General features: G+C 39.9%; 1 protein-coding gene and 1 long non-coding RNA gene across 13 annotated transcripts in view; one reads left to right on the top strand and one right to left on the bottom strand.

Moving 5' to 3' along the window:
* MBNL2 (muscleblind like splicing regulator 2) overlaps positions 1-12,746 on the top strand; it is a 152,519-nt gene that overhangs the window by 126,716 nt on the left and 13,057 nt on the right. For 3 of the 12 annotated variants that reach the window (XM_027115956.1, XM_027115955.1, XM_027115957.1), the window contains one exon: positions 78-12,297. The exons of 8 other annotated variants lie outside the window; for them this stretch is intronic. In XM_027115956.1, coding sequence (XP_026971757.1) covers positions 78-272 — 195 coding nt within the window. In that variant the 3' untranslated portion in view covers positions 273-12,297. Of the gene's footprint in view, positions 1-77; positions 12,298-12,746 lie in introns of those variants that run through there. One more of the 12 variants, XM_027115965.1, reaches the window with a different exon arrangement.
* LOC113625426 (uncharacterized) overlaps positions 93-12,746 on the bottom strand; it is a 70,708-nt gene continuing 58,054 nt past the window's right edge. Inside the window, exons 3-4 of the long non-coding RNA XR_003434674.1 lie at positions 1,756-1,852; positions 93-193 (exon numbers count right to left, since the gene is read on the bottom strand). This is a non-coding gene — a long non-coding RNA (uncharacterized LOC113625426). The remainder of the gene's footprint in view (positions 194-1,755; positions 1,853-12,746) is intronic.

Here is a 12,746-nt window from a genome sequence, read left to right as displayed (position 1 = left end):
GCTGTGTTTCGTGTTGCGCTGTTCGTTTCCGTACCTAATATTGTGTGATTAACCTGATAGGCTTACATTCCTTTCAGGGCAGCATTACGCATCCAGGGCTTTGTGAATTGTCACAGAAAAATCAGAAAAGCTCACCTGGGAGTGCTTCAGAGCTGGCTGTATTTGGATTCAGTTCATTCAGAGACCCTATTATCTATTGTGGAGGAAAAGAAAATTCTCCTCTTAGAAAAGTCTCCCCTTTTCCCTTAGTGTCAAATTTGAGGTCTGAATGATTCTTGTTAACATTTCACCTGGGTCCTATGTGCTCCCAAACTCGCTTGGTTCCCAAGTGAGAGACAAACGGTCCTGGAAGAAGAGAACGGGGCCACCGAGTTCACAAAGGCTGGATATAACTGATAGGGGCGTGTAATTCTTTTGGTTTAACGCATGTGCCAGTGAGACCTCGGACGGACTCTTTCTCAGGGAGGGCCAGCTGGCTGTTTCCTGTCGTCACAGGCTGACTGTAACCCTAACCCCAGCCAACCAACTTGCAAACATGTGCTTCTGGTCCCAGGAGAGGCGTAAAAGCATAAACTCTCACATGCCCGGAAAAACACTTGACTGCGCATGCTCTCCCTTCACAGAAGAGCCATTCTGGTTTTGCTGTGAGTGTAGTGGGTTTTTTCTCGTTTTGTTTTGTTTTGATTTTTGTTTTAATAAAATCAACTGTACTGATAAAAGATGACAAGACATATAGGAGGAGGTGGAGGGAAGGTCCCAGCTAACGGGATAAACTGGAAAAAATCATGTCTGGGCATAAATAGCAGATTCCAAACTACATTCTGCAGGCGGGAAGGCCTGAGTCACGCTTCTTTCCCAGTTCTAGTGAATAAGTGATTCCAGAGCTATAGGTTTCATTGCTGAAAAGATAGGCGTGAGTGCACTTATATGAAGGAATAAAAGTAAAATCCTGTGAGCTCCTCCTGTGCCCTCTGAGTTTTGATAAAGCAGAAAAGATCGAGGAGGGAGGGAGCAGAGGCCGAGCAGACCCTCAGAGGCAATACCAACTGCTGACAACGCTTTAGCTCTTCACTCGCCACCTCAACATGCCAGCTTCCCTCTAAGGAAAGCCAGCTCAGCTTCCAAACAGATAGAACAAAGAACAGCAAATCACTTTCTTAGCTGCGAAGATTTTTTTAAATGATGGGATGGCAGAAGGGAGAGACAGTGTGCGTCCTTCCATCATTAGGTTCAAAGCACCTCTTTTCACATGGTCATTCTTAGTAGGGAAACTGGAAAGGTTTCTTTTATGTCTAAGTCCTGTCTTCCTGAACCATGTTTTTGCGATTTGGAGCAGAAGTTTTATATAAAGTCCCTTCATCAGAAAGCAAGTTTCAAGCATAATAGAGTGTTCATTACAATGGACTGTAACGTTATACTTTACGGCAAGTTAAGCACTTCTAATACAGAGAGCTCTTTCCTGGGAATGGAAAGGAAGTCAAGATAAAGAACTATTTTGGAGTTTTAGGATAAGTCCCTTTATTATGATAAATTCTTGATCATGTATCATAAATATTTTTCCAGCCTAATGATTCTTTGGCTCAATTTGGTAGAAAAAACTGAGATTGCATACGTATGCGTAGGTTTATGTATGTGTGTAGGGGAAGCATAACTATTCAGAAGCTAAAATATATCACTTTTCAGCAGAGTGTGATTGGTAAAGGAACTAACAAGTTAACGTCAATTAAATCCAAAGAAGTATAATTATAGGAGTACCTGACAGTAGCTTCAAGAATCCTAGATTCTCCATTTTGCAGTTTATCAGATGTAATCGTTGCTGGACTGCACTTCAGTGATGACTCTTAATCAAAGTCTGCTTGCACATGAAGACAACAGAAAAAGAAATAGTAGTAAACATAAATTTTCAGATATGATATTCTTAATGTATTTTCAACAAGTTTCAAAGAGCAAAGCAGCTACAAAAGAACTTGGAAATTCTTTTAGTGCCCAAGAGTTCAGAATTCAGAGAGATTTCTGATGGCTGTGAAATGACAAGTTTTCATCTTATTAAGATTTCGCACTTTAAACTCACACTGAATCATGTCCATGTGAATTACATGTCATTTAAACAAAATGAATCTGTTTCCTCACTTGTAAAAGAAAGATTAGAACTAGATGGCCTCCGAGGTCCCTTTCAGCTCTAAGATTCAACAAACCTATGGTTCCTTAGCTGCTGTGCTAAGCCCAACGCATGAGATTATAAAGGTAAACACAGAGTAGAAAGTGGTGCTAATGATTTCAGAGTTCAGTGCATGATACGCATCCTCCCTTCTTTCCCTTCATTGAGCCATCTGTCTTTAACACAAAATGTGGTAGGGTTTTGACAGCTTTTTAGTTCATTTGATCAATTTAGACTTTCAGTTCAAATAGTTCAAATCTCATAAGTATTTGTAATAAGATACAAGTCATTCAGAGAAGAAAGAACATACACCAAAACATCCCATGACAGCTCCTCCGGCCCAGGTTTCCTTCACATGTTACCCCATGGTGAGTCAAGTTGAACTGGCAATAAATCTATAAATTCTACCCTCAGGGCTTAATCAAGGTGACAGCAATGAAAGTTTTAACTGAACTTAGACTTGCAGTTTGAAATTAAATGACGACAAGATCCAAATACTTCTGGGAAATAGAAAATTATTTTTTGGTTATTTAGCTCTGGGAGTAGATATATAAACAAAAATACAATAAACAAATTTACCAACAGCTATCTCCTGTTTCAATTAAGGTCTTTGGGCCTTAATATACAAGTTACACCTAATGATAATATTATTATTATTATTAACAAATTACTTATAGATACAAGATACTATTCTAAATGGTTTCTCTCTTATATAATACATTACATATTTTTATATATCATATTATATATATCATATGAGAAAGAATACATATGTATAGGATATACTCAATCCTTACTACAGTGTTATAAATATTACTGTCACCCCCATTTTACAGACAGTAAAACTGAAACCAAGGTTAACCAACTTAGCCAAAGTTAAATATCTAATAAATGGTCTTGCTGGAATTTAAACCCAGGCAGTTTGATCCCAGAGGCCTTGCTCTTAACCACCATGCTACATTGCCTCTCTCTATAATTATAAATGAACGGAAGTCACTTCTTCCACAGGTAAAAGTGTCTTTAAAGTGCAACTCAATAGCAGCAAGCTCTGTTGCTCTAGGGAAAATGAAGGCGTTCTGCTAATGCAGCTCAGACTGAGGTGAGTTCTAAGGTGGGGAGATGAACTGCATCTGAGCAGAGCTTCAGGCTGGTTATGTAATACCCAGGTCACATTTAGAAACCATATACATAGTTGATATATATTAATTATGATACAGAACTATTTATTAATAGTCTATGTTATATTATACCCAGTGAGTAGACTGAAAAGTATGAATAGTTTCTGTACAAGTAAGATGAGAACTAAGACGAGAAGTAAAAAGGAATTAGTCATTAGTCCTGGCGAAGCAGATTCATGGGCTTCTTTTGTGTGAATCATGGCCCTGGACTTTACTCCCAGCCTCTGCCACTCATCTCACAAGTAGCATCGTGACAAGGGAAATCAGAAATGAAAACCCAGGTACTATATAAGTCAGTCAATTTCAGTCCGCTAATAGAAGGTCAGGATGTATATATACATCTATAGATGCCTATATTGAAGCCAATTTAATCTTAGAGTATACAGTGAAAAAGGAGAGGTCAGCAGCTTAGTATATGGATTATCTAGTTTTTTTCACATTATAAGAAATTTTATTTAATAAAATGAGAGTGCAGATTGAAATCCCTCTAACTTAAATTATTATGGTACTCTATCCTGTTATTGCTTTATTATTTTTTTACTTCAAAAATACATTCTATTTCAAAAGGGGAGAAAATAATTTCCTAGTAAATATATTTTAAATCTTAGTTTCTTCATTTATATACAGAGATTATTCACCTTACCTGATAACATCCTTGAAGGCCCAATTGAAATACAATTTGTATTCTGAGTCTTTCCCTGAACCCCTGCAGCTAGAATTTCTTTTTTCTATCCTCTGAATTCCACAAGGACTCTATCTGCATGTTCCTTAAAGCATCATCATTAGATAGATGGAATGACAGTGCTGATATACAACAAAGGTGGGGAAGTGTAAATCTTAGCAGAGAAAAACTAACAATCCCGTTGGCCAGAGCACCAGTTTTCGTGAGCGGCTACGACATAGGTTTGATTCCGAGTGTGTAGGACCTTAAATGACAGGGTAAAGGGTTCGCCGGCCTTTATTTGGCCACTGAAGGTTTTCAAGCAGGAAAGTGACGGAACACAACTCTGAGAAGAGCAGGCAGATGGAGACAAGGCAGGAGAGTCTGCGGAGACCGTGGAGAGGCTTCCACAAGAGCCGGAAGTGGGACAGTGGCAGCCGGCGAGTGGCCGACTTTGCCTTGCCTTTGCCTGTTACATAGGGAGAGGCGCGTTTAGCCAAAGAGAAACATAAAAATGGTTTCATACTATGGCAAAACCTGTCCAAATAAATGTCATGTAGCAGAAGAAGAGATGTGGGCTGACATGAAAGGTTAACCACAGGAAGTTGCCTCTGTAGGACCTGAATTTAAGGATAGCCTTTGGGTGGACTCCCTGGGCAAATGCCTCCAGGGTACTTGTGCCTAATACGCGGCTCCCCACTCTCTACCCGAATGAGACATCAGAGCCACAAAAGCTCAGACACCTCCCAGGCCTTTGCCTGGAAGAAAGGGTCCCTTCAGATTTGGAGTGAATACGTGTTGTCCACGTGTCCACAGCTAGAGCTATGTGGACGCGGAGGGCAGTTATTCATCTAATTCATTCTGGGTCATGAGTCCATGCTAGGAAGGCAAATTCTTACATACTGGATATTAGGAATATTTTAATGGAGCATCCCACGCAGTGCCTTTAAAGCTGGTGAAATCAATTATATTTCTGGCAATATGTTAACAACACTAATTACATCTCCAAAAAGTGCTGACTGGTGTTTAATTATGACCTCAAGGTTTTATCACATCTTCCGAATCCTCTTCCAAAGATTAAATCCATTCAACAGAAAGCTGGCCTTAGGAAGAGTTTATTGAAAATTAGTTAATAACATATTATACATTCCTAGCCCTCCATTTATTGGGATATTTGGTAAGTCAGAAAATCCCCATTTTCCAGACATGCCTGATTAGTATATATATGATAACAATTTCAACGGTATCTTACCAGACAAAATAATTACATGCAACCAGATACCTATATTATGCTTCATCAGGCCTGCTACAAATTACTAAAGGGAGAGGAGAAAAGTTTAAGAGCATCAGATTTTACTCATTTCTCACATATAAACACGAACACAACTTCAAAGCTATTTGTATGTAGATTCTTGGACTTCTATATACAAAGTCACAGTAAATCACCCCATCCTAACCAAGAAGTCTAGAAAGGTAAGGTCATGTTTTACTTACTCTCTCATCTCAAAGAGTTTTCTAAAACATCTATTATTCAAAGTCATCTGTTAGGACTATATTCAGACAAATGTAGGAGGCATTAAACGTTCCCCACTATTCACCACTTGACCCATTTGGAGCCTGTGTTTTTTCACAAGAAAAATCTGGGTTCTGCAAAGCCCCAGCGTGGGAGGAGTAGACCCCTGTTAGTTCCCTCCCCTGAAATATACAGTAGAGCGACTGGCCTCCCTGCATGGATGATCGAACTGTGAACCACTCCTTTCCCGCAGTTTGCTGAGTCCTGAGAACAGTCAACAGAAAGCAGCTGGGCCCCAAGTATGTTGTGCTCTGAAAGGGCCTGGACAGCAACTGTCCAAATCCAGGGCCTGTTAATAGTGCTCAGGCTGAGACACCCATCTCAGCATCGTCATACTGCTAACGTTGTTCGGCCTTCTCTAACTCTGTGCTGATCTTCTAACTATAGAGGAAGGTTCCATTTCAGTAATGGATCTGGTTGCCTCAAATGAGGTAGAATCGCCATATCAAATATTTTGTGGAGAGAGGGACTGTGTGTGTGTGTGTGTGTGTGTGTGTGTGTGTGTGTGTGTGTGGAGAGAAAGAGGGGTGGAGGGACAGAGGAGGAGAGAGAGGGAGATTAACTGGAGCCTGCTGTATATCTCTTCAAATAAAAAAATCAAAACAATAAAAATGGCGGCGTTTGCGTTCAGTTAACACCATTGGTTAAAGCTGCTTGGCAATTTGAGTCTCAATTCCATGGTGCAACATGGCTGGGGCACTGGAATCCAGTCTTGCTAGTCTGGTGAAAAAAAAAAGATGTTTAAGGTGGAGAGGAGAGGTGGGAGGGCCGCTCCGTATGTCTTAGGTGGAGCTGGATCTGTGAGAACCATAGAGAGGCAGATTATTTTTTCTCTTCAAGAAAGCAGAAAATAAGAAGAAAAAAGGCCTCTTATTTTCCTGCCTCAGGAGCAGCTGCTTTGCAGAGCTACCATGAGGTTTAATTAATATATGTATTTGCAGATTCTCCAAGGAAAGGCTAAGTTATATTAAGTGTTGTAATCTAGTACATTTTCATCTTTCATGAATAATTTACACCTCATGGTGAGAAACTTGAGTGGAATTCTTTTGTATACAGCTCCTAAAGACATAATATCAGTTCCAATTTTGTGCAGTTGAAGAGAAAATGTCAAGGGTCCTTACGTGGAACTTGACTGCCTGGTGGATCGTCCTACTTATTTTACTTCAAATCCCATCCTCTTTTGCATTTTGATGGAATTTGGGGGAATCTTTTTAGATTGAAAAGTTATATTCCCAGCAGTACTTTGGCTTTTGTTGACCATAATAAAATCATGCTTATTTTTCTAATCGTAGGTTTCCTCTTTGAGAGGAATAAACATACAGCTCATCCTATATGTGTGTTTATTTCCAGCTCTACATTTGTAAGGAAGGAGAGACTAGGCACAGTGCAGGAATTTGGATCCATTGTCAAGGGTTGAGAGATGAATGGGGTCTCGTTTTTAATAAAAATTGCTATGAACAGAGAAAATCTTTGACTTATAGGCATCTATCTCCCCAAGTTTTGCCACTGCTGCCTGCCTTCCCACACTTCTACCTGCATGTTTGGGGAAGTTGCCAGCCTTGCTGTGTGGGTGGATGGAGAGGAGAGATCCTTGCCGTCTCCTGACACAAAGCTGGCCTGACTGTCACTTCACTTACTGGATATGACGCCATGATGAGTCAAAGACAAACTGGCATGAGGTCCGGCCTCTCAGCCTCTTCCAGCATTCTCTCTGGGCCACATCTCAGGAGTCAATGGCTTCCAAGGTCAGACCTGGCTGAGTCTGCTGAACATTCTAGAGGCCACCAGTGTGGGGAGGTGCTAAGGGTACCCAGGAGTTTACTGCCTAGTCAAAGAGATGTGAAGCAATCAGACAAGGTCACAAAGTGAAACAGTCAAGGATTCAAACATTATTGCATGGGAAGTAAGCTCCACGGCAGAGCCTCGGCCCTAAGTGGGAGGGGGAGTAAATTAGGAGTTTGGGACTAACATATACACCCTACTGTGTATAAAAGTGCAGAGGCAGGTCTTGAAGGATGTGTAGGAATTAGATAAGGAACTGGTGAGGCTGTTCCTGACCAGAGTGAAATGTAAGGGGTAGAGCTGGGGCTGGGGTAAGGGGCAAGGAGACTGGCATTATAAATGTACCAGCATCATGCTTTACATGTGTTCTCACATTTAACCCTATCAGATGGGCCCTATTCTCGCTCTTTAACATGTGAAGACATCAAGGCTCAGATGTGGCCGTGGCTCTAATCAGTAGAAGGGCCTGCATTTGACCTCAAAACTCTGACCCTGAGGTCAATGCTTCCCCCTTATCCCACCTTCTTCCCCAGTAGCCTTCGCGGCTCAGATAGGAGTTTCAGAATCAGTTTCGGACTTTATCCCACAAAAGATGCAGACAGAGCAGCTATTACTACATCAGATCTAAAGGGGGGGACAGTGTAGCTCACACGCACTAAAGGCCACACCGCGGTGAGTGAAGAGAAGACACACGTGGGCAGGACTAGAAAATCTCCTTGAGCAGGTGAGGAGAGGTTAGGTTACTGAGAGGTCAAAAGGCAGGCTGAGGGCAGGGCAGCAAAATGCGAAACGAGAGACTTGCAAACACTCATCTACAGGAAGTGAGTGGGTAGGTGTGAGCTGGGATGGGCTGAGCGCAGGTTAACTGGTAAGGAAGCTACTTTGTTGATGAAGTGATAAAATTGGGATAGAGAGAAAAGGGAAAATGTGGGGAGGGGAGGATGAATACACTCGTCCCTCAGTATCTGTGGGGCATTGGTTCCAGGACCCCGAGTAATACCAAAATCCATGGATGCCCAAGTCCCTTATATAAAATGGCACATTTGCATATAACCTACGCACATCCTCTCTTCTACCTTAAATCATCTCTATGTTACCTAAGACAATGTAAATGCTATGTGAATAGTTGCCAGCGCATGACAGATTCAAGTGGGGTTTTTTTGGAACTTTCTGGAATTTTATTTTTTCAAATATTTTCTATCCATGGTTGGTCGAATCCATGAATTCAGAACGTGAAGCTATGAAGAAGGACAGACTGTAACTAAGAAAATCAAGAAAATTCAGGGAGGCATTTTGATCCTTTAGTCTCCCAGCGGCTCTTGCCAGTTTCTATAGCATCTGTGGATTCACCAGCTCTCAGCTCCCCGCCACATCAACCTTCTACAAGACATTTCTCCCGACGACTTACATAGATACAATGGCTCCTGCTGACACTTCTTCACTTTATTTGTACTATAAAGGAGAAATTTGTTGCCTGGGATTTTCTGACACTGGTTTATGAAAAGCTACAGCTAGTCTAGCACTTAGACGCCATCATGCCTCGGCATCACATATAACATGCTGAAACTTTTGGTCTGTCTGTTTTAACTCTCAGTGATCAAATTATAGTATTATCGTCACTCTCCTTGCTCTGGAGTTTCCAAAGATCTCAGAGTTTATGTCGATGAGCTTCCTATAATCAAATACAGACACTTTTCGGTATTTACCACAATGCATTTCTGGAAGCAGCATCATTAAGCTGAATGCTGTAAAACGTCACCCATTTTCCCATAGTCACCGTTGCCTCAGGCACTGCAGGTCTGACCCAAGACCTGCATTAACTACATCAAAGTTATGAAAGGCGATAAGTCAAAAGAGCAAACTGACTACAACCATGCCATACTTCTACAGTAACAGAAAAGGGAAATGATGATGCAAGTTACATTATAAATTGGAACAAGACCCCAGATCAGTAAGGTGGCTTACCCAAGTCACATAAATAATAAGAGAGCCAGGACTAGAACCCAATTGTCTGTGTCCTGCCTAGGGTAGTGTTTTTTCCCTTTCACCACACTGCCTTCCTGAGAAAGTGCTTTAAATGATCATTAAAGGGACCCCAAAGTACTACAGAGCATACAGACAGCACAAAGATAACACAAGCGTCTCTCCATGAGTAAGCTCTTACCAACTGCCAGAAATCATGCTAAGCTTTTATACGAACTATCTCATTAAAACCCAAAATGGCCCTGTGAGGAAATATTCTTCTCCCTAATATACAGATACGGAGACTGCAGCTTTGAGAAGCTGAAAAACTTGTGCAAGGTCATCTATTAAGTGGCAAAACCAGATATACAACCTCCCCCAAGCTCCTAACCTTCCATTTTATAATGAGGAAAAGGACCTACAATGGTTAAGTGACTCAGTCAAGGTTACGTAAGGGATTAGAAACTGATCTCCTAACACCATGCTTAGTCCTCTTTCCCTCCCTCAAACCACAATCCAGCATGAATATGCTAGCTATACATTTTTTTGAACAGTCAATAGATTTTCTTCCTCCTTAAAATTTAGAAAGGTTTTGGAGGAATCAAAAAGATACCCAAGGATGTTAAACTCAATTCCTTCTTTTTCTCAAAATATTGCTCATACTCTTCCATTAGTCATTCTTTCAATTCTTGTCATTGTTATCCCGAGATATTTGAAAGGGCCAGAGAACCACTTTAGTTATGAAGATCCAGGAGAAAAGGAATTGCTTGAATCAATTCCTATTGTTCATCTTCTTTTCTTTGGTCTTCTCTGACCCCTGTAACACTAAGGATGGCCTTGAACAACGAAAGAAGTTAAAATAGGGAGATCTAAGGTGTGTGTGAAGAATGAGAAGAAAACCCTACCATATTCCTTTGCCTTGGAAAACTGTGTTTAAGAATTGCTTTCTTTTTTTTTTTTTTTTTAACATAAACTCATAACCTAAGTCCCCTCATTTTTCCTGCTGGTTATGTGAACCTATCTGAGAAGAGGTGAAGGTTTGAAAATTGAAGTATGGGTGTTTATTAGACAAGACTGGGTGTGCAGAAGCGTCCATAAATAGTGGTTTGCTCTAAGCCCAGTGATCTAAGAATTATTAGTAAATGCTATACCTTGTCAAAATATTCATATTCATGTTTTGTGGCATAGCCTAAGAAATTAAAATAGGTGAACTATTACCACAGGCTAACAGTAGCATCTGCTTACTACCACCAAGCACTTGTTAATTACATTATCTAAGGCTCACAACTACTTATGCATTAGGGACAACGTTTGATTCCCATTACAGAGAAGAGAAATACTAAGAATAAAAGATGTTGAATCACTTACCCATGGTAACATAGTTATTAGGTCTAGAAGCTGGGTTTGAACTGGATCTAAATTTAAAGAGTGGGAGATGCTGCCTCCCATGGGATGTAACTTTTTTTTAAACTTGATTTTTTATTTATTATTTAATTTAATTAATTAATTTATCTATTTGGCCACACCCCGTGGCATGCGGAACTTCCCGGACCAGGGATTGAACTCGTGCCCCCTGCAGTGGAAGCACGGAGTCTTAACCACTGGACCACCAGGGATGTAATTTTCTATTTCAGTAGACTTTGATCACTGTATGGTACTGGATGTTGATGCTTTTATAATGAAAGATTTTAGTTTGGAAAATGATTAATATGAATGACAGTCAAGACTTTCACGAACAATAAAGAAGTTCAGCCTATATTTATTTAGTTGTCAGTGACAGGTCAAGATATACATACACAGAAAGGGAAGTGCATTTGACATCTTAGAAAATCCTAATCTCATCAAAATCAAATTTATTATCAACACATATGGAGTGTCATACAGATCATATAATATTTAAATGCACAAAATTATTATTTGAATGCCTATTTAAGTAAAGCTGAAACCAAATTTTATTTAGGATTATGAATTTTCAAATAAATAGACCAAGGGAAGGGAAGCAACATTTATCAAAAAACACTACTACATATCAGACACTTTATATACATTATTTAATTTAATATTCAGTAGAACTCTGTGAAGTGTCTCATCCATTTTCCAGAGGAGAGCAAATTTTAAAGAATAATGTGCTTAAGATTCAAGCAGGTTGGAAGTGGCTGGACAGTTTTAGAACTCAGGTTCACTGATCTCCAAATCCTGTTCTCTTGTGTCTCCACCATATTTGAATTAGATTGGAGCTTATGGTCAATGTAGGACTGGGGTGAAGTTCTTTATATGGTTCCCTTAAAAACTGCTAACTACTGAATTTACCTATTGGTTTACAAAGTTTTAACCATTTAAGAAGAAAGTTCCAGTAGAAGCAAACCTTTTTAAAATCCAAGTTCGATATCAGAAATGTCTGAAAATATGGTTAGTTGATGAGACCAACAAGGAAATTCAAATTTCAGTCCAGTAAACAAGAGCTAGAAAGTGGATGAATGAGGGCACCATTTCACCCCTCCAAGGGTGGCAAACTGGCAGGAAACTTCTGTAAAAAAAGAGTCTACCAGGAGGAGTCCTTTCATCCAGGACTCTTTTTTTTTTTCTAAACAATAATTTTAGAAGAGAGATACTGTTTTTCTCCACTGTTTTCACAGAACCTTACCTTCATATAAATCTCAGGTTAAACGAACATCACTACTTGATTCGTTCTACTTGAGAAGGAATGTTTTGGGCAGCCTGGAGGAGGCAACTGTGAAAGGAGTGACTAGAGGTTAATTCAGTTGTAGGTAAAACCACAGAGCTCAATTCCATAGTATCCCAAGGAATCGATGACGATTCAGGTACGCAAACAGAAAAATTCCATTTTGAAGCCCAAAATGGGGAGGATAAAAAGAAGGACGGGAGGGAAAGAAGGAAGGAGGCGTTAAGTATTGGCAAGAAAGGAGAAGAGGGAGTTATTGTTTAATGGGCACAGAGTTTCAGTTTGGAATGATGAAAAGTTCTGGAGATGGATGGTGGTGACAGTTGCACAATAGTGTGAGTGTACTTAATGCCACTGAACCATACACTTAAAAATGGTTAAAATGGTCAGTTTTATGCTCCGCTTACTTTACCACAATATTTTAATTGGGTGAAGGATCTGAATAGACATTTCTCTAAAGAAGAAAGAATTAGGATTGGAAAGAAAGATGCCTAATTATACGTAGGTTTTTGTTTTTTTTAATCCATAGTATAAAATTATTCTTTTCACATTAAAAATTATTTATTGTTGCTGTGTTTTCCTTTAAGAGTTCTCTTTTCATGAAACAGGTAACTGAGTGCAAATGCAAATTCTTCCTCAGTGAACCATGCAGGCTAGAAGCTGAGTCTATTCTGAGGCCATAACAAAAGCCCACTGTTAACCCAGTGCAATGCATCTTCATACTTTTTCTCAACAAATGTTTATAAAGA

The sequence above is a fragment of the Aethalodelphis obliquidens genome, unplaced genomic scaffold (genome assembly GCF_003676395.1).
Source record: "Aethalodelphis obliquidens isolate GAN/ISIS:26980383/991018 unplaced genomic scaffold, ASM367639v1 scaffold15, whole genome shotgun sequence".
NCBI lineage: Eukaryota > Metazoa > Chordata > Mammalia > Artiodactyla > Delphinidae > Aethalodelphis > Aethalodelphis obliquidens.
Note: the sequence above shows the minus strand (reverse complement) of the source record. Positions and strands in the feature narration are given on the sequence as shown.